This window comes from Chelonoidis abingdonii, chromosome 19 (assembly GCF_003597395.2).
Source record: "Chelonoidis abingdonii isolate Lonesome George chromosome 19, CheloAbing_2.0, whole genome shotgun sequence".
In the NCBI taxonomy this organism is placed as follows: domain Eukaryota; kingdom Metazoa; phylum Chordata; order Testudines; family Testudinidae; genus Chelonoidis; species Chelonoidis abingdonii.
This window is the reverse complement of record NC_133787.1, coordinates 42,957,833-42,983,501: the sequence shown is the minus strand read 5'-3', so window position 1 is coordinate 42,983,501 and position 25,669 is coordinate 42,957,833. Positions and strand designations below refer to the sequence as shown.

Genomic DNA, 25,669 nt, shown 5'->3' with positions numbered 1-25,669 from the left:
CCGACCGACAGCGCAGCCCCCCTTCCTGACACCCCCCCGACCGACACAGCGCACCCCCCTTTCCTAACAGCCCCCCGACTGACACAGCGCAACCCCCTTCCTAACAGCCCCCTGACTGACACAGCGCAACCCCACCTTCCCTGACAACTCCCCCGACCAACACAGTGCAACCCCTAACAGCCCCCCCGACCGACACAGCGCCGCCCCTCTTCCTAACAGCCCCCGACCGACACAGCGCACCCCCCCTTCCTAACAGCCCCCCGACCGACACAGTGCTCTCCCTTCTTCTCTAATAACCCCCGCGACCGACACAGCGCTGCTCCCTCTTCCCTAATACCCCCCTGACCGACACAGCGCTCCCCCCTCTTCCCTGACAACCCCCCGACCGAGACAGCGCTCCCCCCTCTTCTCTAATAACCCCCAGAGCCTGGTTTGCGCCAGAGCTGGCTGCCCCATGGGAACTGGGATGGAATCTCCCATGAAACACTCCCTGAAGAAGAATGCCCCCAGACAGCGGTTTGTTTATTCATAGACAGGGTGATCCTTTGTGACAATGTTGCTTTTTATCTTCAAGTGGTTTTGATGGTTTTCTGTTGTCTTTGATGGTTTCCCAGTGACTGATGTGGGATGGGGCAAGTGAGGACAGCTGAATCTTGCACTACGTCAGTGGGCCATCACTGAGACATAAGATTTCCCGGTGACTGTCTTTTACTCCAAGACCATAGGGTGAAGTTTTCAATACAGCTACATTATTCCTTAACTATTACACAAACATTCACGTCTTAGGCTGTGTCTGCAGTACTACTTATGTCAGCAAAACTTATGTTGCTCGGGGTGTGAATATGCTACCCCATGGGTGACCTAAATTATGCCAGCATAAGTACTAGTATGCACACCCGCTCCTTGGGGTGGTTTAATTACGTCAACAGGAGAGTTGTACCACCGTAAGCTCTCTAGTGTTAACTGCCTAAGTGATTATCAATAAATTAATGCCATGAAAGTGTGTATTTGATGTATGCTGTGTTGATGTAGCTAGCTGTGTTGGTCCCAGGATAGCGAAGAGACAAGGAGAGTGAGGTAATATCTTTTATCGAACCAACTTTTGTTGGTGAGAGACAAGCTTTTGAGCTACATAGAGCACTTCAGGTCTGGGAAGGGTACTCAGAGGCCTTGTCTACACTGCCACTTTACAGTGCTGCAACTTTCTCTCTCAAGGGTGTGAATCCCCCTCCCCCCCCCGAGCACTGCAAGTTTCAGCACTGTAAAGTGGCAGTGTAGACACTGATGCGTGAATGTTGCTAGTAAAGACCTACCCTGAGGGCTTGGCTACATTGACACTTTACAGCACTGCAACTTTCGCGCTCAGGGGTGTGAAAAAACACCCCCCTGAGCGCTGCAAGATGCAGCACTGTAAAGCGTCAGTGTAATCGGGGTGGCTCCCAGCACTGCACTATACACCCGTAAGGGATCTGGTTTACAAGCAGCGCTAGGAGAGCTCTCTCCCAGCACTGGGGCTCTGACTACACTCACACTTCAAAGTGCTGCTGGGGCAGTGCTTTGAAATTTCTAATGTAGCCAAGCCCTGAGTGTACAACAGTGTAAGAGACCATTCTAAGTGAAGTGGCCTGTTAACACCTTTGCAGTAACCCAGGAGCACCCTCTTCTTGCCTTCAAACAGCCCCCAGTCTCATGAAGCTCATCATCAGTAGGCTCCCCTTAGACACACCAACTAAGGCCTTGTCTACACTTTACAGCACTGCAACTTTCTTGCTCAGGGGTGTGAAAAAACACACCCCATGAGCGCTGCAGGTTTCAGCACTGTAAAGTGGCAGTGTAGACCGTGCACCAGTGCTGGGAGCTGCTCCCTTTGTGGAGGTGCTGCGACTACACAGCCACTAGTGAAGACGTACCCTCAGAGTGGGATCAGACCCTGCCACAACAACACATGCAAAACCTGCAGACATCAGTACCACTCACAACACCTTCCAAGAGCCATGGGGCTACACATGCTTATCGCGACATGTGGGGTACCTCATGCAGTGCACCAGATGCCCCAAGAAAAACGATGTTGGTGAGGTAAGGCAATCGCCATGCTCTCGAGTGAACTCACAGAGAAATGGTAACACAAAACCAGCAATACCAATCACGGGAGAACACTTCACAAAACAATTACTCCATATCTTACCCCTCAGTCCTCATCCTCAAAGGAAACCTGCACAGTGCCTTCAAACAACAAGCCTGGGGCTTAAATTCAAAACTGCATGACATCAAAAATCAGGGTCTTAATATAAGATCCTGGATTTACGGTGTATTGCAACAGTCTGTAACTTGCTAACACCCGCTGCCCCCTTTTTTGGCCTCCTATTACTGCAGAGGTGTTAATGGGCCACTTCACCTTAAATGGTCTTTTACCACATGTTAACTACTTATGTTGAACAGTCTGTGACACTCTGAGCACCTTTCCCAGGCATGAAGAAGAGCTCTGGCTAGAAAGCTTGTGTCTCCACCAGCAGAAGTTGGTCCAATAGGATATTGCCTCACCCACTTGTCTCTGTATTAGGTATAGTGAGTTTGTTAGGTCTGAAACAGAAGTTGCTTGTAAAGATTAGTGAAACTTTGCCTGTTTGCATCAATGGGCTGCTGTATCACAGGCCTGAGGGTCCCTCAGGGTGTAGCTTATATCCAGGAGAGCCCAGCCTGGGAGTGAGTGGGAGTGGACTGGGCTTGTGGGCTCGACACTGAGCCAATAGCTTGGGCTGGTTAGAGCAGCAAGGCTAGGGTGGCGGGCAGTGAGTGGGGCCAGCTGGGCCCCAGGAACCTCTTGTTCACTGGGGCCAGGTTGCTGTGTGGGGAGATTTGTGCTGCACCTGGGGCAGGGGCAGGCAGAGGTTTTGAACGGAGCATGCCAAACAAGCACTGTTCTTTATCCCTCACAGTACAAGAGCGAGGCATGTTCATTGACATTGCATGTTTAAACTGATAAAAAGGGAAATATGCTTTAGCCTATGTGTAATTAGCTTCTGCAACGCATGGCCACTGGAACGCATGGCCACAAGATATCACCGAGGGCAGTATTTCGGTAGCATTCAGTAAAGGGCTGGTCATCTGTATCATGAATGAGAATATCCAATTTTGCATTAGGATAAAAAGAGGAGTACAATTCCGTCTCTTCTAGGGCATAAAGCACCTATCTATGGGTTTTTTCTGATGGACAAGTTATTCCATAACTACACACTCAGTGTTTCATGCACCTTTTCTCTGAAGCTGCTGGTGGCACAGGCCATATCTGAGACAGGAGCCTGGACTAGATGGGCCGGGGCCTGGGTCCAGTCTAGTCTGGTCAGCCTTGTGTTCCTAAAGGATTGCTTTGTACAGCGAATATTTTAGGATGCCAGAAGGAGGTCAGTTTATCCAGACATTGAGCTTAGAAAGGATGTGGCGCAGGGTGGGGAAGGCTGATATTTTTTTTCTAAGGATGTGGGAGGGGCCTTTTTTCTAGTAATCAAAAGGGCATTTACCCATGAGGTAGTCTATTGCTGAGATGAACTCTCGGTGGATTTGGCTTTTGAAAGAAGAGCTGGCTCCTAGGTGTCAGCCTGACAGTGTAAGTGTTCCCAGTCTAGTGTCTTGGGGCTTTGAACTTCTTCAGCACTGATCCAGAAATGATTGATTCTTCTTCCCTTCAGGGGCGATTGGAACTCTGAGCTCCTCCCTCATGTCTCTTGGGGAAGTGAGAGGCTTGCTTTTTTGGGGGAAGAGCAGTGCAGGGGACCCCATGTATGCCCCCTTCCTCGTCTCTTGTTGGTTAATCATTAGCCCAACCCCATGAGTCTCAACAACCTTGTCTCCTCCTATCAGTGCCTGATTGTGTTCCTTACAGAGAGCCCCAGGGAAGTGACTGCTTGGGCCACAAGATCCTAGCGATGGAGGATGTCCCTGAGGACACTTCGATGCACCGGCTGGAAGGAGCTGATCTGGAGACACAGGTTGGAGGCTTGATCATCAAGAAGAAAAGTGCCTGCACCGAGCAGCATGTCTTCAAAGCTCCTGCCCCCCGCACCTCACTGCTAGGGTTGGACTTGCTGGCTGCACAGAAGCGCAGGGAGCGAGAGGAGAAGGAAGACTCAGAGGACAAGAAGAAGTCCAAAGTCTCCTCCTACAAAGACTGGGAGGAGGCCAAAGATGACTTGGGAGGCTCTGAGGAGGAGGGGAGCGAGAGGGCCAGCAGGAGCAGCCGGCAGGACAGGTGAAGGCCCTGGCACGAGGTGTGAGGGGAGTTTAGGGCCTCGCCCATCCTTTGGGTGGCTACCATGTCCTCCTTTTCAGGAAGGGGCTTGGAGTGAGCGCCTGAAGGCAGCAGCAGGGCTGATTCATGGAGCTAGTTGTTGTGCTGGATACAGGGCACACAGGACGGAAACTGGGGGCTCCAAGCGCCTGGGGAGAGGAGAGACTGAGGATTTCTCTGAGCTGGGAGCTGTTGCAGGGCTGAACTCTGCTAGACAGAGTGAGGGCTCATGCGTGGGGATGAGGTCTGGAGGCTTCCCCGAGTGAAGGGCCTTGGGTGGAGACAAGTCTGGTTGCCACATACATATCTCAGAGAAGGAGCCAAGTGTTCCTTGGGCAAGACCTTGTCCCAGCCCCCTTGCTTTTGGGGGTGGGAGTGTTTCCTCCTGATTCTTGGTAGCATTTTGTCTCAGCTACTGAGGCTTGTGCTGTCCCCCTGGGGTCTGCTGAGGCCAGCTGGAGGGAGACAGTTACCCTATGGGTGGAGGGAAGGAACAGGCTTGCCAAGCTGGGAGCAAGGGGAGCTTGCAGGAAGGCTCCCATGCTCAGCTCCTTGGCACAGGTTCCAGTTGCACACTCCTTGCCAGGCTAATAGGGAATGAGGCCAGGCTCATGTGTGATGTGTGAGGGCTGCAGGCAGAGTCACAGCACGTTCCTGACCCTGCCGAACTGCCCTTTGCCCCTCAGGCATTACCGCTCTGCCCACGTGGAGACACCGTCCCACACTGGGGGGGTCAGTGAGGAATTCTGGGAGCGCAGCCGGCAGCGGGAGCGGGAACGGCGAGAGCACGGCGTCTATGCCTCCTCCAAGGAGGAGAAGGAGCACAAGCGTGGGCGCAATAGAGAGCGGGACCACGACCGCAAACGGGACCGAGGTAACTGTTCTCAAGACCTTCGTGATTGCTAACACAGGCGCTGGGACCCTGGCTTTGGCTGCTCCGAATCTCAGGGCATGGTCCTGAATCGGGTGTGGTGGGCTCTGGAGGCTCCCACCCTGGATGTCTGACCTGGTACTCTGTTTGCAGAGGAGCGGGACAGGAGCCGTCATAGCAGCAGCCGGTCAGAGAAGGATGGCTTGTCAGAGAGGGGCAGCAGCAGGAGGGGCGAACCAGAGAGCCCCAGACACCGACCTAAGGGTAGGAGCAGCTGCCCTTCCTACAGTGCTCTTCCACAGGGGCTGGCGGGAAGCATGCACTCTTCCAGGGGCTCTGGATCCTTCACAAGGAGAGAACTGAATGAAAGTCCCTGACTGAAGAGGCCCATGACTAGTGAACTGCCTCATATCTACAACCTTCCCTGGGAGCGCGACTGGGGTGTTAGGGGGCCCTGGGGTGATCTTTGAGCCTGTGCCTATCCCCCGGAAGCAGGTCTGTGTGGCTGGTATGGGGAGCTATGGCAGCTATTTCCCTGGGGGCATGTCTCCTTAGACTATCTGGGTTGGCCCATAGAAAGCCCAGTGTGAGTCTGTAAACATGTAAATGTGCCCACTTGCTCTGCTCCCTGTTGGACGGTCCCAGGCTGCAGCTGGGCAGGGGCCTAGGTTGGCTCAGCATGAGGCATCAAACCCAGTTTCCTTTCCCCAGATGCAGCCACGCCATCTCGGTCAAGCTGGGAGGAAGAAGACAGCGGCTATGGCAGCTCACGGCGCTCGCAGTGGGAGTCGCCCTCCCCGACGCCTTCCTATAGGGACTCCGAGCGCGACCGCAGCCATCGAGCATCCTCCGCTCGTGATGCAGACAGGAGGGACCGGGACAGGTAGTGGGGTGGAGGGTCGAGGTCTAGCAGGCTGCTGAGGGGTAGCTGGAGGGGGCTGCACTCCCTGGTGATGCTGTCAGAGTGGCGGTCTAAGTTCCCTCTAAGCTCTGCGGCTGTGTGGCTGCGCAGCTGTCTATTAAGCCCTGTGCAGGGGCTCAGGGCTGTGGCGGGGAGAGGTGCCTCTCCCCACGAGACCCCGCACCGACCTGCCGCGGCGGGGAGAGGCGCCTCTCCCCACGGGACCCCGCACCGACCTGCCGCGGCGGGGAGAGGCGCCTCTCCCCACGGGACCCCGCACCGACCTGCCGCGGCGGGGAGAGGCGCCTCTCCCCACGGGACCCCGCACCGACCTGCCGCGGCGGGGAGAGGCGCCTCTCCCCACGGGACCCCGCACCGACCTGCCGCGGCGGGGAGAGGCGCCTCTCCCCACGGGACCCCGCACCTCCTCGACAGCCCCGGCGTGGACCATCCCTGGACTTGCCACAGCCGGAGGAGAGGAGCCCCTCCCCCAGCCCAGTCCCACCAGAGCTGCCAGGGCCAGGGAGAGGTGCTTCTCCCCTGTCCCCGAGCTGCTGCAGTGAGAGAGGGCTGAGAGGAGTCCTCTCTCCACCCCGCAGCCCCGGGGCAGCCTGCACCCCAACCCCCTCATCTCTGGCCCCACCCCAGAGCCCACACACCCCTGCACTCCAGCCCTGGCGCCCTCCCACACTCTGAACCCCTCGGCCCCACCCTCACCACATGAATTTTGTTGTGTGTCACACATCACCTCCATATTGGTGCACATAACAAAATTCATTCCGCACATGGACGTAAAAAATGAGAGGGAACACTGGGGTGTATGTGGCCGGTGAGCCGTAGGATGCAGCTCCCTTCCAGCGGATCCATGAGGCTGGTCAGTCATCCCTGTCCTGCTGCTGTCTTTGCAGGTCAGTGAAGAACAAGTACCCGGATGAGACACCGCTGCCCACCCCTTCCTACAAATACAATGAATGGGCTGATGACCGGAGGCACCTGGGGGCCACGCCACGGCTTTCCAGGGGCAAAGGTGAGGCAGAGGAGAGACCTAGCCGCTCCTCCATCAGGGGCTGGGTTCCTCAGGGCCTCTTGGCTGAGAAGCAGGAGGCGAGGGCCGGTGAGGGCCTGCACTGATCAGGTTGTTCCTTACTTCAGGGAGGCGTGAAGATGCAGAAGAGGGTATTTCCTTTGAGACAGAGGAGGAGCGGCAGCAGTGGGAGGATGACCAACGGGTAAGAGCCTTTCGGGTGCAGGGCCGTGCTTAGGCATATGTAGAATACGCAGCTGTGTAGGGCACTATGGAATTTGGGGCACTAGATTTTGTGATGCCCTAGACAGCTAAATGCTGCGTATGTGGCGCTGGCTCCAGCGGCCAGCCCCATCCCCCGGCCAGGCCCCCGCTCTGCCCCTGCCCTGCCTCCATTCGACCCCTTCCCCCAAACCCCCTCCCCTGCTCTGCCCTGCCCCACCTGTGGAAATGGCAGGAGGGGTCTGTTTTTGGGATGAGGCCTGCTGAGCAGAGAGCACACAGCGTGGGCCTGAGGCACACCAAGGCAGGCAGAACTGCGTAGGGGTCTGTGGGGCCCCAGGGTGTCTTGGGGAGGAGGCTCAGCAGGGTGTGGGTGCTTGGTCTGGGATTGCTGTACATGGATGCTGCGGTGATGGGATAGGGTCCATGTGTGTTGTGTGTGTGTGTGTGGTGGAGGAGAGACCCATTAGGGGCTCAGGGATGGGATCCCTTCGGGGTTGATGGGCTCAGTTCAGGGTCCCTGTGTTGAGGGCTGGGTTGGAAGGTGAGGCTCAGTGTGGGATCGCATGGATGCAGGGGGTCCATTTGTGGAGATTGGATGCTCGGTTCCCAAAATGCTGTCCGAACACTTTTCTGGATCCTACTCTGAGCTGTTGGCTCCCCCAAGTGGTGAGACTGAGTATGACTGTCCATTGCAGACAAAGCCCCGCAGCTAGTGTTAGCTTGGGCAGCCCCTCCTCCGAGCAGGTCCTGCATGTCAGGGCACTTCCCCTCGGAGACTGTGGTAGCAGGCTGAGTGCACAGCCCTCCTGAGTTCTGTCTCTGGCCATTCTCACCCTGCCTTCCCCATCTCTCTCCTGCCCACATCCATGCCTACCCCCGTCTCTCAGCAAGCCGACCGGGACTGGTACATGATGGATGAGGGTTACGACGAGTTCCACAACCCCTTGGCCTACTCGTCGGAGGAGTACGTGAAGAAGCGGGAGCAGCACTTGCACAAGCAGAAGCAGAAGCGCATCTCTGCACAGCGGAGGCAGATCAATGAGGTAAGAGTGCAAAGTGAGGCCAGGGCACTCTGGATGTTCAGGGCACTTTCCATCTCAGGGATTTCCATATTACTGGGGGGGTGGGGCATGGGGACGACAGGTCCTGCAGACCAGGAGGGTGGAGGGTGTAAGGTGACTTTGGGATGGCCTAGCATGGGCGAGGGACATGAAAGAAGCTTCTGGCTTTGGGCAGCTGTGCCCCATCGCTCTTGTGTCATCTCCACCTCCATCCCCGGTGTGGGGATGGACAGTGGAAACTGTGGCCCTGCCCTGAGTCTGGGTGTCCCAGTGCTCCAGATGTACATGGTATGGAGGGCCCTAGGTACTGTCACTTGGAGGCTGGGGTTAGAACTAGAGTGATGGGTCCCCTGCCCACTGCAAGCACACCCAACTCCTGAGGGAATTCTGTGACAAAAAATTAAAAATTCTATGCACAATATTTTAAAATTCTGCAAATTTTGTCAAAAAATAAATGTGGAGGCTCCAGTAGGCAGTGGGGAGCACGGTCGACTGGCTGTACAAAGGTGGGAGATCACCTTGCAGCCCCCCCCTTTGGCCTCCGGAACAAGCACAGCAGTGAGGCTGCACTGAACCCTGACACTGCACAAGGGCAGGACCTGCCGCAGAGGTCTGTCCCTGGGGGAGGGTTGTGGGGTGATCTCTCACCTCCGTCATTTTTCTGTGGGGAAGCAAAGAAATCTGTGCGGGACATGAATTCTGCACCTTCCCAGTGGTGCAGAATTATCCCAGGAGTAACACCCGGATGCTGCCTCAGCACACTGGCTGGTGATGTATCCTGACTCCCTGCAACGTCCTGAGCTTTGGAGTGATCCAGAGGTAGTATGCCTGTCATACCGCACCCAGTGATGAGGGCCTCGCCTGCTCAGTTCTACAGCCCAGCCTGCCTCCCTGGTAGCCAGGCTACCTCCCCCCCCCAATGTAATGTTATCCCACCCTTGGCTCCCCAATCCCCATGAGGCCCTTGATTGTCTCCTCTCCCTTGAGCTGTGCGTACTGACACCATTATCTCCCCCTTAGTGATCTCTCGGCTGGGCAGGGCAGTTGGAGCGTTGCTAATCTTCCCTTCCAATCAGCACACTAGCTTCTCAGTCACTTCTGTGGCTTGTCTTTTGAATGGGCTCAGCCTGCTGATATTTTCTGTTAATGTCGTGGCCAGATCTGAACACTGCATTGCCAGTGCCATCTTCTTAGCCTTCCCTGAAGGGGGCTCTCCCCTCTTTGTTTGTGGCCAGAGACCTCTGCATATGCAGCCCCGAAGGCACTCTTTGTAGATGGGTTGTGTTGCAGTCGGACCTGGCTTCCAGCCCACAACCCCCTTTCCGGGGAGTGTCTACTAGCGTTTCTCCCAGAGCAACTGGCCTGGCTGAGCCCCATGTCCCCAGCTCACAGGGTACGCACTGTATCTGTCATCAGCCTGCTGAGAGGGCTAAAGTTCACTATGCCCAGACCAATGGCTGGCCCTGCAGCCCCTCCACATCACTCTTAACTGTCATGGAGCTCCTCTGTGATCCTCTGACAGTAGAGTAGCCATACAAATTAGAGTGCTCTTTGTGGGTGAGCATGGGGGATGCCTTATTGTGCTTTGCTGCAGCTTAGATGTGAGGAATCTCTTCTCCACCTGTGAGTGTGGCAGGCTGATGAGGGAAGCTAGGGTATTGCACCCTCCGCACAAGCTGGAGCGGGGCCTGTGATGCTGCTGCCTGTGGTTCTCCTTCAGGACAATGAGCGCTGGGAGACCAATCGCATGCTGACGAGCGGGGTGGTCCATCGGCTAGAGGTGGATGAGGACTTTGAGGAAGATAACGCAGCCAAAGTGCACTTGCTGGTGCACAACTTGGTGCCCCCATTCTTGGATGGGAGAATCGTCTTCACCAAGCAGGTAGGGGCTCTGCTGGAGGAGAGCTACTGGGCCACTGCAGGGAAGCTCAGGCCTTGTCTACACTACAAAGTTTTGTCGGCAGAAGTTATGCCTCTTTAAGTAAAACTGCTGTTGTAGGTCCACTCTAGCTCCTTGTGTCAGCAGACGGCATCCACATTAGCAGCTCTTTCATGGACACAGGCAGCAGTGCACTGTGGTAGCAATCCCACTGTGAAGCTGGCTGCAGGGTGCTTTGGGAAGGGTTTGCAATGCCTCGTGCATTAGATCAGGGGTAGGCAACCTATGGAAGGCAGCACGCGAGCTGATTTTCAGTGGCACTCACACTGCCCAGGACCTGGCCACCAGTCCGGGGGGCTCTGCATTTTAATTTAATTTTAAATGAAGCTTCTTAAACATTTTAAAAACCTTATTTACTTTACAAACAACAATAGTTTAGTTATATATTATAGACTTACAGAAAGAGACTTTCTAGAAACATTAAAATGTATGACTGGCATGCAACACCTTAAATTAGAGTGAGTAAATGAAGACTCGGCACACCACTTCTGAAAGGTTGCCGACCCCTGCATTAGATACATCGTTATATGATGCAGGTTTCTCAATCCCATTCTTCCAGGGGCATCCTAGTAGATTGTCAGATGCTTTTTCAACTGAAGCATGTGGCGGAGGGAGAAGAGAGAAGAGTGGTGTGTTTGGGGCAGGGGGCAGACAGCAGGCTGACCAAGCTATCCTAAGGCTGGGGAGGGGGTCAGCCCCCTCTGCTCAGCACAGGAGTCTCTCCTAAAGCATCCAACTCTGCCTCCCACAGCCTCCTCTGCTGAGCATGCTGAGCAGCTCTGAGAGCTCTCCATGCTGAAAAATCTCGAAGCTGCACAGTAGTCTGTTGTCCCCCCACACGCAAGTGCAGCAGAACAGGAGCATTCCACGTTAATAATTTGCTTTTTGTTCCCCAAATAGCTGGGCTGTCAGATACTTCCCGGAGCTTTGAAAGGGGAGGAGTGCATGCCTGCAGGGCAGCAGAGATCAAAACAGTGAGCAGAGCAGTCATGGCAGGCATTTTAGGGTACTGGTGGAAGCCAGTTATGTTGACAAAACAAACAGCAGTGTCTATACTGATGCTTTGTCAGTTTGAGCAAGAACTTTATGCCTCTCGTGGTTTTATTTTGTCGGCAAAAGAGTAGAGTTTAGCCACCAAAAGTAGCTTTGTGGTGTGTACACCTCCCCTGTTTTGTTGGCAAAAGCTGCCTGTTGCTGACAAAACTTTAAAGTGTAGGCAAGGTCTGAGTCAGTGCTGATTTGGGACCTTTCCCTCTCTTGCCCCTCCAGCCAGAGCCAGTCATCCCGGTCAAGGATGCCACTTCGGATTTGGCAATCATCGCCCGCAAAGGCAGCCAGCTGGTGCGCAAACACAGGGAACAGAAGGAACGCAAGAAGGTGGGTGCCAGGCATGGCTGCTATTTCCTGGGAGTGGGGTGATCTGTTTTACTCTCTGTGTCTAGGAGCCCCAGTCCTGCACAAACACAGAACCAAAAGATGGTCCCTGCCCCGAAGAGCTGAATGCAAGACAAACGATGGGCTGTAAACAGGCCAGTGGGAGAATCCAAGGAAACCATGAGACAGTGAAAAGCAACAGAGAGTCCTGTGACACCTAGTAGACTAACAGATGTATTGGAGCATGAGCTTTCATGGGTGAATGCTCACTTCGCCAGACGCAGTGTTGGTCTGCATGATAGGCTCTGCTCCCGGCACACCAGGAGCCTAGCCACTGTCCAGTTATTTGTAGGCATCATGACAAAGGAGGGGGCAAGATTGCATTTGTCCAGGCCAGAGACACAATCAAGACACCTGACAAGGAGAGCCGGGCCGAGAGTTTCAGCTGTGTGGATGGATAAGAAGGGCTGTAGGTTAGAGATTTTATGCAAAGAGAACCTGCACCATTTAGACATAGCCCAGAAGTGAGGACCTGGAGAGAGGTACAAGTTGAAGATGACTCCCAGGTTACAAGTCTGAATGTCAGGCAGGATGGTAGTGTGGTTCACAGTGATCGAGAAAGAAGGCGGTGGTAGGAGCTCGGTTCTAGCCATGTAGAGCTTGAGCTGATAGCTAGACACCCATGAGGAGATGTCGGCGAGACAGGCCTAGACTTTAGTTTGGACGGAAAGAGATGGGTCGGGGGTTGAGAGGTAGCTCTGTGAGATATCTGCATAGAGATGATACTTGATGCAAATGAGATTACCCAGAGAGGAGAGAAGGGGCCACAGAGCCTCGTGGAACCCCCATGGAAAGCTGGAGACAGGATGAGGAGAATTCTCTGAAGAACATGCTGATGGAGTTGTTAGAGTGGTTGGGAAAGAATAGGAGAGAACAGAGTCATGGAAGCCAATGGAGGACAAGATTTCAAGAAGAGCATGGTGTCAGTAGCTGACAGGTCAAGGAGGATGAGGATGGAGTACTGGCTCTGAGCTTTGCCTAGGAAGAGGTCATTAGAGACTTTGCTGAGAGGGTTTCAGTGGCGTGCAAAGGGCAGAAGCTGAGTTGTAGAGGGTCTGGGATGGGAATTGGAGGGGAGGAACTCCAGAAAGTGATTGTAAACAGCGTGGTCAGTGAGCTTAGAGAGGAAAGGGAGATGAGGCAGTGGTTGGAGTTAAGGGACATGGGGTAAAGGGTGGATTTTTAAGATGTAAGCGACTACAGCATATTTGTATTATGAGGGGGGAAGAGCCAGAGGAGAGCGAGAAGTTAAGCAGAAGAATAAGGGAGAGGATGGAGAGTGGGTGCGAGGAAGATCAGGAGATGGCATGGGGTCAGTGGAATTAGAGAAGGAGAGCAGATGAGAAACCTCTGCATCTGTGATCAGGGAGAAAGTGGGGAGGAGTGGGAAGGGAAGGTTAGCTGAAGGGAGGGGAAGATCATATGTTATATTTTGCCAGTTTTTATCTTGGAAAAAATTGGTCCCCCCAGAAGAGGGGGATGGAAAGAGGGTTTGAAGAGCAAGTCAGGTGGTGAAAAGGTGGCTGGTGTTGTGGGTGCGGGATTCAGTTCAGCTGTGGAAGTAGAGTTGTTCATCTAGGAAGATGGCAGAAGGGAAGGAGGAGATTATGCATTTGTAATGGAGGGAATCAGCCCAGCCATGGAATTTCCACCCAAGACGCTCTGTAGCACGAGAGCCAGAATGGCGGAAGTGGCTGTTGTGGATGATCCATTGCTAGAAGGTGGCAGGGTAGATCTTGTGACTGGAGAGAGGGACAAGAGAGTTGAGAAAGAAGGAGAATGAATCATGGAGACATTCAGCAAGGATGTCCATGGAAGAGAGGGAGGAGAGGGCTGAGAGCAAACAAGAAGTCAGTGCTGATGGACTGGAAATCATGGAAAGACCAAGTAACTGTCTGAGGTGGAACTGATGGATGAGGCTGAGAAGAGACCAGGTGAAGGTTGGAGACTTGGGACCTCAGCAACCAGAGAGAGCAGTGCTTGTTGGAGACCAGATCAAGGGAATGACCCCTTTGATGAGTAGGAGAGCTGAACCAGGGTTGTAGGGCAAATAAAAAGGTGAAGGCTGGCTGCTGGGGACTCAGTCTCCTGTCGCTGGGTTCCTCCCCCAACCCCTGCAATGGAGGAGACCCCTGTGTCCACCGGAATTGCGTTAATAGATTCTAAAGGCAGAAGGGACCCCTGTGATTTTAGTCTGACCTCCTGTATAACACCAGCTGTAGAACTTCCTTGAAGAGGTTCTCAAACTTCATTGCACCGCGACCCCTTTCTGACAACAAAAATTACTATGTGACTCCGGGAGGGGGAACTGAAGCCTGAGCCTGCCCTGGTGTGACGATGCAGTTCTGGCGGGACCCAACTGAGAGTGCCAATTCAGGACCAATTGCTCAAACAGGGCAGTTACAGCCCAAGGCTGGGGTTTTTCCACCTCTAAGGCAAACCAGACCAGCCAGACAAAAATGACTTCGGTTTCACCCCACTGGCTAACCACAAGTCACACAAGCAATTTCCTTAGATGCTCCAGTCTCCCAGTATCACCACCAGTTCCACACGTCCTGGGGATGAATGGTTATGAAAACCAACACCCCAGTAAAAGAAAAGAGTTTCTCCGATCCCAAAGGACCAAGCCCCAGACCAGGTTAATATGCACCTCAGATCTGACCCACAATCACGCTGTTGCCAATCCTTTAGGAATCTAAAAATCTTAAGGTTTATCATAAAGGAGAAAACGATTAGAGAGAGAGCTAGACATGGTTCTCAATGAATCCATTACATACAGTGATGGCCAAGTTTCTTATTTCCGCTGTATCTGTGCGTGATTGGAGTAAATGGAGGTTTCAAATCACGGTCTTGGAACATCCCCGCTGGATGGGTCATTCAGTCCTTTGTGCAGAGCTTTCAGTTTGTAGCAAAAGTCCCTCCAGAGGTTTTCAGACGCGGAACTGAAGACAGGTGGAGATGAGGCATAGCCTTATATAGCTTTTCCATTGTGTTAAGAACCTCTTTGTTCTTACTGTGGAAATTTACAGCAAAATGGGTTGCCGTCACTATGGGCCGTTTTGCACCCTTGCTGAGTCACAAGGCGAATCTGCCTCCTTCTCAATTGGTCCTTGTGTGTACGTTGATGGTCCTTAATGGGCCTTCAGCGGCTAAGCAGAGGCTACACCCACTTGTCTGGGTCTTTCCCAGTAACCAGCACTAAAGTTGAACATAGACAGTATACAGCCAATATTCATAACTTCAAATACAAAATGATACAGACATACAGACAGCATAATCATAACCAGTAACCCGTAACCTGGTTTTAGACACCTCATATGACCCCCTTTACATAAGATCTGGTGCCACTGCAGGACCTTGGTTGCAACCCATGTTCTATATGGTCCCAGTTTATATCAGTACCGTCACACCTGGGCAGGGGGGCCAGAGACAAAACTCAAGCCCCACCACCCCAGGTGGGCAAAGCTGTAGCCCAGGGACCTGTAACCCTGAGCCCCAACCCTCAGGCTTGGGCTTCGTCCCCAGGCTGTGGGGCTTTGGCTTGGGCTTTGGCGCTGGGCCCCAGCAAGTCTAACGCCAGCCCTGACGACCCTATTAAAATGGAGTTGTGACCAATTTGGGGTTCTGACCCACAGTTTGAGAACTGTGGAACTAGAGCATAGCTTTTAGGAAAACATCCAATCTTAATTTAAAAAATTCACAGTGATGTAGAATTCACTACAGCCCTTGATAAATTGTTCCATTTTTTAACCTTCACTGGTAAAAATTTATGTCTTACTTCCAGTCTGAATTTGTCTAGCTTCAACTTCCAACCATTGGATTATTTTAGACCTTTCTCTGCAAGATTGAAGAGCCTGTTATCAAATATTTTTCCCCATGTGATTAAGTCACCTCTTTATACTTCTCTCTGTTAAGCTAGATTGAGCTCCTTGAGTCTATCACTGTAAGGCAGGTTTTCCAATCCTTTAATCAGTCTCGTTGCTCTTCTCTGACCCCTCTCCAATTTATCAACATCCTTCATGAACTGTGGACACCAGAACTGGATACAGTATTTCAGTAATGGTCACAGAGGTGCCAAATACAGAAGTAATGTAATCTCCCTTCTATCGAATATTTCCATTCATACGTCCCAGGATCAAATTAACCCTTTTGGCCACAGCGTCACACTGGGAGCTCATCTTCAGCAGATTATCCACCATGACCCCAAGTCCTTTTCAGAGTCAGTGCAACAAGGATAGAGTCCCGCATCCTGTAAGTGCGTTCTGTGTTCCTGGGTGTATTGCCGTACATTGGGCGTATTGAAACACACTTTGTTTGCTGTGCCGTTTACCAAGCAGTCCAGAGTGCTCTGTATTAGTGACTTGTCCTCATCATTATTTACCACTCCCCAAATCTGTGAGTTCTCTCCAAATGTTACCAGTGAGTTTGTTTTCTTCCAGGTCCTTGATTAAAGATGTTAAATAGCATAGGGCCAAGAACCAATCCCTAGGGGACCGCACGAGAGAGGCAATCACTCAGTGCTTCCCTGTTTACAGTTACATTTTGAGACCTGTCATTTAGCCAGTGTTGTGCCACGATGATTCTGTGTGTTAGTTTTTTAATCAAAATGTTGTGTAGGACCCAGTCAAATGCCTTACAGAAGTCTAAGAATAATCTTTATTCTTTCTGTGGCCTCTCACTGTGTAGGGTGTCCACCAGGTTCTGGCATTTATTTCAGCCTCGTTCTGCTCTGTTCAAGCTGAAATTATGGACTTGGTTCCTTTCTCCAATGTTCTGTGTAATGTTTCTCTAGGTCGCTGTCTTTTTCTCCATATCATCACTTGTGGCGAAAGTCATGTTGGTGGCAGCCTTAAAGTGTGTCCTAAATATGTCCATCGTTGTCGTCTTAGCATATTTGATGCTTTAGACTGGTTCACTCTACTTACAATTTCTGATGTTGCAAGCAATTCTTTCCAATGGTCTTTGAAGATCTTCTGCAGACATTTACTTTGGAATGACATGATCTTAACAATTTCCGTTGTAGATTGCCATGACTCTGCTCCATAAAGGAGGACAGACATGATGTCAGTTTTAAAAATTCAGATTTTTATGTCAGTGCCAATCAGCTACTCTTTCAAATCTTTTTAGAGTTATGAAAGTTGTTGCTGCTTTTGATAGTCACTGCTTGACAGCTGGCATGCGTCACTATCATTGCACATCTCACTCTTTGTCCACTCTGATGGTTACTTTTGGGACATTGATAGGTGTATACTTTGTCTTCCTCTTGTTGATGAACAAACCAACTTGTTTTGCTGTGTCTGCCAAAAGCTGGATGGTGCTTTGTTTGTCCATAAAATTCTTCAGTTTCCTTCTGCAGTTACTTTCCTTATGACATAGTCAATGACCAGTGCAAACAGTAGCGAACATATGAACAGAAGAATGGCCATACTGGGTCAGACCAAAGGTCCCTGTAGCCCAGTGTCCTGTCTTCTGGCAGTGGCCAGTGCCAGGTGCCCCAGAGGGAATGAACAGAACAGGTAATCATCAAGTGATCCATCCCCTGTCGCCCATCCTTTTACTTTGTTATTTAGCCATGGTGGCTCTTATTTGGTTCTCTTACTGTTTTTTTAAATTTGGGGTTTATATTTAAGTTGAGCCTCTGTTACAGTGTCTTTAAAAAGTTTCCATGCAGCTTGCAGGGATTTCACTTTTGGCACTGTACCTTTTAATTTCTGTTTTAACTAACCACCTCATTTTTGTGTAGTTCCCCTTTCTGAAATTAAATGCAATGGTATTGGGCTGCTGTGGTGTTTCCCCCACCACAGGGTTGTTAAATTTAATTATATTGTGCTCACTATTACCAGGTGGTTCAGCTATATTCACCTCTTGAACCTGATTCTGTGCTCCACTGAGGACTAAATCAAGAATTGCCTCTCCTCTTGTGGGTTCCAGGACTTGCTACTCCAAGAGGCAGACATTTAAGGTGTCAAGAAACTTTTTCTCTGCATCCAGTCCTGAGGTGACATGTACCCAGTCAATATGGGGATAGTTGAAATCCCCCATTATTATTGAGTTTTTTATTTTCATAGCCTTTCTGATCTCCCCGAGCATTTCACAGTCACTAGCACCATCCTGGTCAGGTGATCGGTAATATACCCCTACCGCTGTATTCTTATTATTCGAGCATAGAATTACTATCTATAGAGATTCTGTGGTACAGTCTGGTTCATTTAAGATTTTTACTTCATTTGAGTCTACGCTTTCTTTCACATATAGTGTCACTCCCCAACAAGCACGACCTGTTCTGTCCTCCTGATATATTTTGTACCCTGGTATTACTATGTCCCATCGATTATCCTCATTCCACCACGTTTCTGTGATGCCTATTATATCAATATCCTCCTTTAACATGAGGCACTCTAGTTCACCCATCTTATTTTTTAGACTTCTAGCATTGGTGTATAAGCACTTAAAAACTTGTCACTTTTTAGCTGTCTCCGTTATGTGATGTAATTGAATGGGACTTTTTTTCATTTGACTGTTTCTCATCAGATCCTACCTGTATTTTACTATCTTCCATCCTCTCCTCCTTAGTAGGACATTGAGAATCTCCATTAGTAGATACTCCCCAGGGGATGTCTCTGTCCAAACCATGTGCTCCTCTGCACCTGTCGGCTTTCCCCCAGCCCTTAGTTTAAAAACTGTTCTATGACTTTTTTAATTTTAAGTGCCAGCAATCTGGTTCCATTTTGGTTTAGGTGGATCCCATCCTTCCTGTATAAGCTCCCCCTTTCCCAAAAGTTTCCCCAGTTCCTAATAAATCTAACCCCCTCCTCCCTACACCACATATTGAGACCTTGCAGTTCTGCCTGTCTAACTGGCCCTGCGTGTGGAACTGGAAGCATTTTAGAGAATGCTACCATGGAGGTCCTGGACTTCAGTCTCTTACCTAGCAGGCTAAATTTGGCCTCCAGGACCTCTCTCCTATGCCTCATTATAGTACTGGTACCTACATATACCACGACCACCGGCTCCTCCTCACGGGCGCCTCCAGGCCCCACTGCTCCCGCAGCTTCAGTGGAGCATCCGCAGGCACGCCTGCGGGAGGTCCACCGGAGCCGTGAGACCAGCGGACCGTCCACAGGGGCGTCTGCAGGAGGTCCACTGGAGCCACGGGACCGGTGACTGGCAGAGCGCCCCCCTGTGGCATGCCGCCGTGCTTGGGGCGGCGAAATGGCTAGAGCCGCCCCTGCCTCCTCAGCACTACACAAGTCTATCTAGATGTCTCAGTTGGGGACATGGAACACCCTTACGTTATTTAGTTGTCACTGCAAATCATTGGCTGATGTTGTCACCATCTCTGACAGCAAATTCTAATAATAAGAATAATACATCAACACCACAGTTTCCAACCAAACTTGTAATCTCATGAATTTGATATCAGTTTTGTTTGACAGGATCTATTTTCCACAAACCCAGGTTGATTGGCATTAATTGCATTCCTCTCCTTTGATTCTTTATTAATGGAGTCCTATATCAGCTTATACGTTATCTTGCCCAGGATCAGCATCAAGCTGGCTGGCCTATCTTTACCCGGGTCGTCCTATTGACCTTTTCTAAATATTGGCATGACATATACTTTTTTCCAATTTTATGGAACTTCCCCAGTGTTCCAAGAGCAGGAGCACCAGCAGCCTTTTTGGAGCCCTAGGCAGCGGAAGGTCCCGCCCCCAAAATGGCACCTCCGATGGAGGCGGCAGAAGGTCCTGCCACCGAAATACCGCTGACGACCTTGGTGGCCGAACATCCGGCCGCCATAGTCACCATCCCCGAAATGTTAGAGCCCTAGATGACTGCCTAGGTCGCCTAATGGGTTGCGCCGGCCCTGTCCAAGAGTAACAGCCCTGCAGCTCCTTGACCAGCTCTTTTAAAACTCTGGAGCTGCTGATTGTAAAATGTCCTGACTATAATAGGTGCAGTTAAACATCTGCCTGTGTTACTAATGGAGTAAAAAGTATTGCATCAGCATAGGATATGACTGGTGATATGACTACATCAACTGTTTTTTCCCTAAATACAGAACAGCAATATTTACTGAACTTGTCTACCTTTTCTGCGTTGTTGGCAAATCTACCTTTTCTATCCAGTAATGGACCGTGTTGTTGGGTTTTTTGTTGTTCTTAATTTACTTTCAAAGGCTTGCTTATTGTCCTTAACTCTTCCGGCCTTAGAATTCTCCTTGTGTCCTTTTGCTTCCCTTACCATTTTTCTATAGTTCCTACCTTATGATTTATATTCACAGAATCAGGATTGGAATGGACCTCGAGAGGTCTTCTAGTCCAGTTCCCTGCACTCAAGGCAAGACTAAGTTATTATGTAGACCATCCCTAACAGGTGTTTGTTTAACCAGCTCTTAAAAACCTCCAGTGACAGAGATTCCACAACCTCCCTGGGCAATTTATTCCAGTGCTTAACCATCCTGACAGGAAGTTTTTCCTAATGTCCAACCTAAACCTCCCTTGCTGCAAGTTAAGCCCATTGCTGCTTGTCCTATCCTCCGAGGTTAAGAACAATTTTTCTCCTTCTCCTCGTAACAACCTTTTATGTACTTCAAAACCGTTATCATGTCCCCTCTCAGTCTTCTCTTTTCCAGACTAAACAAACCCGTTTTTTTCAGTGTTCCCTCATAGGTCATGTTTTCGAGACCTTTAATAATTTTTGTTGCTCTTCTCTGGACTTTCTCCAATTTGTCCACATCTTTCCTGAAATGTGCCCAGAACTGGGCACAATATTCCAGTTGAGGCCTAATCAGCGCAGAGTAGAATGGAAGAATTATTTCTCGTGTCTTGCTTACAACACTCCTGATGATGCATCCCAGAAGGATGTTCGCTTTTATTTTTTTTGCAACAGTATCACACTGTTGACTCATATGTAGCTTGTGATCCACTGTGACCCCTAGATCCCTTTCTGCAGTCATTTCCTATTTTGTATGTGTGCAACTGATTGTTCTTTCCTAAGTGGAGCACTTTGCATTTGTCCTTATTGAATTTCATTCTGTGAACATCTTCTTTCTTCCATTTGTTTATATCTAGATATAAAAATGTATTTCCTTTTCATAGCTGCATTCACTTTCCCTCTAAGCTAGGTTGTTTTTTAACCTGTGCAGCTTTCTCTTGATTGTGGCTTTTTGGGCCTCTAGAGTGAATTAGAGAGGATCCCATTGTTACTCTGTGGGCATGAGGGAGATGTTAAGGGTTTGAGTCAAGATCCAGTGGCTGGAAGATGAAGGTGGACAGATTCAGTCTAGAAATAAAGCATGAATTTTTAGTAGCGAGAGGAATTAACTGTAGGAACAACTTACCAGGGGATGTGGTGGATTCCCCAGCACTTGAAATCTTTAAATCAAGATTGGTGTCTGCCTAAAACCAAATCTGCTGTAGCTCACCCAGCAGCTATGGGATTGATGCTGCTGGAGTGATGGGTGAGGTTCCAGATTAGATGGTCACAATGGGCCCTTCTGGCCGTCTTCAAATGTCCCATCTGGGATGTGGTTGGGCTCTTTGTTCCTCTGCTCTTGGCAGTGCTGGAGGTGAGCTGGCGCTTTGCTCTCTGCCTTTCAGGCTCAGCACAAGCACTGGGAGCTGGCTGGCACCAAACTGGGAGACATTATGGGCATCAAGAAAGAGAAGGAGCCAGACCAGACTCTGACAGAAGATGGCAAGGTGGATTACAGGTAGGTCTGCTTGGTGGGGTTCTGAGCCTGGCACTTGGATGAGGTCCGTGGAGTCACGCACTCAGGGGCTGCTGTGTCCCCCCAGGACAGAGCAGAAGTTTGCTGATCACATGAAGGAGAAGAGCGAGGCCAGCAGTGAGTTTGCTAAGAAGAAGTCGATTGTGGAGCAGAGGCAGTATCTGCCCATCTTTGCTGTGCAGCAGGAGCTGCTCACCATCATCAGGTACCGCTGCTAGCCCCTCCCTCCCAGGCAGCTTCTCCTGGGTAGAGAGGCGAAGCCAGATGGGCCGTCGGCTCCTGTGCAGCTCCTGGATGGAGCCCAGTAACTTGTCTGACTGAAGCATCTTCCAGAGAGGCCTCCAGCCTTGACTGGAAGGCATCAGGAGATGGGGACCGTGCTGCTTTCCCCTCCTCTCCCTCAGGCAGGTCTCTGCACTGGTGGTCCCTCGACTGCGGGAGCAGGCTGCACACCTTGTACGCCTGCTGCTGAGAGACCTCTTTCTGCTCTTCCCTAGGGATAACAGCATTGTCATTGTGGTGGGGGAGACAGGGAGTGGCAAGACCACCCAGCTGACTCAGTACCTGCATGAGGACGGCTACACCGACTACGGCATGATCGGCTGCACCCAGCCCCGCAGGGTGGCTGCCATGTCAGTAGCCAAGCGGGTCAGCGAGGAGATGGGCGTGAGCCTGGGAGAAGAGGTGAGTCTAGCAGGCCTCGGCGTAGCTGTGCTGGGTTGCAGGTGAGGTATGCTGTGTGGGTGCTGAGCTCTCCGCTTTCCAGGTGGGCTATGCCATCCGCTTTGAGGACTGCACATCAGAGAACACGGTCATCAAGTACATGACGGACGGGATCCTGCTGCGGGAGTCCCTGCGGGAGGCCGACCTAGACCATTACAGTGCCATCATCATGGACGAGGCGCACGAGCGCTCGCTCAACACGGACGTGCTCTTTGGCCTGCTGCGGGAGGTCAGTGCACCCAAGGGTGGGGCAGGCCATGGGATGGGGTATGGGCAGCAGAGGGCACAGGCCAGAGCCTGGCTGCTGGTAGCATGGATTGGATGCCCTCCTGGGACTTGGGGAGGGAAGGGTAGGAGAAGGAGGCTCTGGGGCAGGGGGAGTGAGACGTGCCCCTCGCAGAGAGGAGATGCAGTCAGTACAGTACCCCACCCTTGCAGTGTGTGTGTGGGGGAGTGGTCTGGGCCCTGCCCCCTTGCTGCTTTCGCAGTGTTGTGGGGGGGAGGAGTGGCCTGGGCCCTGCCCCCCTGCTGCCCTCGCAGTGTGTGTGTGTGTGGAGGGAGGAGTGGCCTGGGCCCTGCCCCCCTGCTGCCCTCGCAGTGTGTGTGGGGAGGAGTGGCCTGGGCCCTGCCCCCCTGCTGCCCTCGCAGTCTGTCTCTCCAGGTGGTGGCACGGCGCGCGGACCTGAAGCTCATCGTCACCTCGGCCACCATGGACGCAGAGAAGTTTGCCTCCTTCTTTGGGAACGTTCCCATCTTCCACATTCCTGGCCGCACCTTCCCTGTTGATGTCCTGTTCAGCAAGGTGCCTGTGGCTGTGGGGGTGGGGGTCATGGGCAGAGGCTGGCGCGCATGGCGTGTGAGTGAGGTGCTGGGTGTTGATGGGTTTCGTGTTATGAGGGGAGTCGGCGCTGTGGGCAGCCGGCAGCCCCCTCGAACTGCTCTCCTGCCTTTCCAGCCCAGGAGGACGTGACGTATGAGGCGCTTGCAAGGAAGCAGGCCCTGCAGTGCAGCTGTCTGGGGGCCCCTGGAGACCATCCTCATCTTCATGCGCGGGCCAGATGAGGAACATGAGGTGACCTCGAGTGGCCTTAGCGCAGCCCACCCCCTCCTGCCCCCAGGCAAAGGCCTGGGCAGCACTAGCCCAGGCCCCCTCGCTCCTCCCCCGCCCTGCCTTCTTGTTGCTTCATCTCCCCTCTCTGTCCCCAGGTTGCGTACGGAGGCAGCATCGATGGAGCAGTCTGAGGACACTACGGAAAAGCGCCAGCTCTGGCTGCTGCCCAATACTACTCTCAGCTGCCCTCGTGTGACACTGGCGCCAAGATCTTTCCAGAAGGGGTGCAGCACGTGGCAGGGTTCCTGGGGGAGGGCGCAGGGGATCAGCGGCGCTGTTGTAGGGGTGACCTGGTGGTCATGTCTGTGTTTAGAAGGTAAAAGCCAGGGACACCAGCTCGCTCGCGTGGGGGCGGCACTATCCTGGCACTCCTTGTCTCACCCCTAGGGGGCACAGTCATGTCGGGAGCTGGAGTCGCTGCCGCCGCCTTACGGGCGCTGACACCTGGTTGTTTGCCAGCTCCGACGGCGTTCCAGAAATGCGATTTCGCCACCAACTTGCGGAGGGACCTCTACGACGGTGTAGAGGCATCATGTTTTCATTGCACTCTGGCTACATGCAGCCGAAGGTTGAGGCGGAGGGTGTCTGCGGGGCCCGCGCTCCCCTGGAGCGCTCTAGCCGCCTATTTTGGGCCCTGCCGTAATCACCCCACCCTGTCTGTCACTGCTTCCCTTGCCTGTCCCGCCAGGTCTCAACCCCCGCATAGGCATGGGACGCCCTGCAGATTACTCCCGATCAGCCAAGCCACGCAACCAGAGTCGGTCGTGCTGGCCGGGACGGGCCCAGGTCAGTGCTTCATGGTAGGCGCCTCCTCGCTGCAGCATACTTACGGCCCTTGGTGCTTGAGCTGTGGACACAGGCACTGCTTCCCCTCAGATGGCTTGACTTAGCCTGCTCTCGTTGGCGAAGGTCCTGAGAGCTCAGGGATCTGAATGTGTGCACACCCCCGAAGTGTCCCAGTTGGAGGGGGTGCTCTCATGTCAGGGGTCTCCTGAGTGCACCACGGCAGAGCTGCCTCAGCCCCCTCAGGCTGCAAAACGAGAATGGCATCTCCTTGTTGCAAGCCAGCTTCTCCTGCACTACGGTTTGCTGTGGGGTGTGTGCATGGCTGTCTGCTCCGTTGCCCCAAAAAACAGGCCAAGCTGGACTGGCACTCCTGTGGCCCAATCCGCTGCTCTAGAGAGCTCCTGGCTTGCGTGGCTGGCAAGATGGAGGCTCTGACTCAGCAGGAAGTGGAAGCCTATTCTAAGGCTGGTGGGGAGATGGGAATGGCGCTCACATGGGCATTGGTCCCCAGGCCTACACTCAGAGCGCCTATAAGAAGAGCTGCTGACTCACACCACGCGTTCCTGAGATCAGCCGAACCAACCTCGCCACAATGTGGGCTGCTGCTCATGTCTCTGGGGCGTGCGGACCTGGCTGAGTCCACTTCATGTACCCACCCCCTGAAGGACAACAATGCTGCTAACTCCATGTAACCAGCTGTGATCTTGGGGAGCCGATGGACAACACGGTAATGGAGCGGATGGGAGCGCTGAGGCTTCAGGAGGGGGTTTGCGGGGGGTGGAAATTAGGGGGTGTGACTGGGAGCTTGCCTTTGCTACCGGCTCCTGTGTTGCTTCTGTGCAGGTGCCTGACCTCAACGGGGGCGCCCTGGATGGTAGAGTTCCATGGACCGCGCAACGCTCTCCAGATGCTCATTGTCTCCTGGACTGGGCGTGCAGCTCCTCGAGATCTCGCTCTATGTCTCATGCTCTCTGTGCCGCCGCTCTCTACCGGCCCGAAGGTGCGTGCTGCTGCCTGCCTCTCTGCCTCCTCCCCCTCATGTGTGGGGCTGGGGGGCCCATCCTCCCTACCCCAGTCCTTAAGCTCCGCGCCCCCTCACCTAGGCGCGACCCAGCCAGGGCCGAGCGGGAGTTAACGCCAAGGTGGCGGGACGTTTGCTGTTCCGGAAGAGTGAGATAGCACCTGACTTATCGGTAGACATCGCTTTACCCTGCAATGGAAAAACAACAGTTACTCCATAGTTGTGGTGTAAACAGCAGCTTCATCCATGCCAAGCCATGACGGAAGGTGGCGGCCGTGCTGGGAGGCCAGGCCTGGGGGCGCAGAAGGATGGGCCTCTGAAGCGGGGTGCAGGTGCTCTGACAGGCATGTGCTGTTGCAGGTGCGGGAGGTGCTGCCCAGTTGAGAGGACATCCATGGTGCGCAAGCAGCGCATGAGCCTGGCCGTCCTGCGTTCAGACTGGAAGACATTCGTCAGGAAGTGCATCTGTTGCTGCTACTCTCCACCAGGCATGCCAAGGCGAAGGTGAAGGGCGGGGAAGTGCAGGGTGCAGGCCGAGGAGGGGCAAGGGTGCTGCCC

The 25,669-nt window shown here is 52.6% G+C and overlaps 1 protein-coding gene across 1 annotated transcript in view; it reads left to right on the top strand.

The window, feature by feature from the left end:
• Positions 1-3,853: 3,853 nt before the first annotated feature.
• The window catches only part of DHX38 (DEAH-box helicase 38), a 23,265-nt gene continuing 1,449 nt past the window's right edge, over positions 3,854-25,669 (top strand). The window contains exons 1-16 of the mRNA XM_075073855.1: positions 3,854-4,246; positions 4,972-5,159; positions 5,310-5,420; positions 5,868-6,039; positions 6,966-7,084; positions 7,210-7,286; positions 8,194-8,349; positions 10,088-10,249; positions 11,576-11,683; positions 21,340-21,452; positions 21,538-21,675; positions 21,968-22,154; positions 22,237-22,422; positions 22,855-22,995; positions 23,400-23,404; positions 24,934-25,090. Coding sequence (XP_074929956.1) covers positions 3,924-4,246; positions 4,972-5,159; positions 5,310-5,420; positions 5,868-6,039; positions 6,966-7,084; positions 7,210-7,286; positions 8,194-8,349; positions 10,088-10,249; positions 11,576-11,683; positions 21,340-21,452; positions 21,538-21,675; positions 21,968-22,154; positions 22,237-22,422; positions 22,855-22,995; positions 23,400-23,404; positions 24,934-25,090 — 2,343 coding nt within the window. The 5' untranslated portion in view covers positions 3,854-3,923. The remainder of the gene's footprint in view (positions 4,247-4,971; positions 5,160-5,309; positions 5,421-5,867; positions 6,040-6,965; positions 7,085-7,209; positions 7,287-8,193; positions 8,350-10,087; positions 10,250-11,575; positions 11,684-21,339; positions 21,453-21,537; positions 21,676-21,967; positions 22,155-22,236; positions 22,423-22,854; positions 22,996-23,399; positions 23,405-24,933; positions 25,091-25,669) is intronic.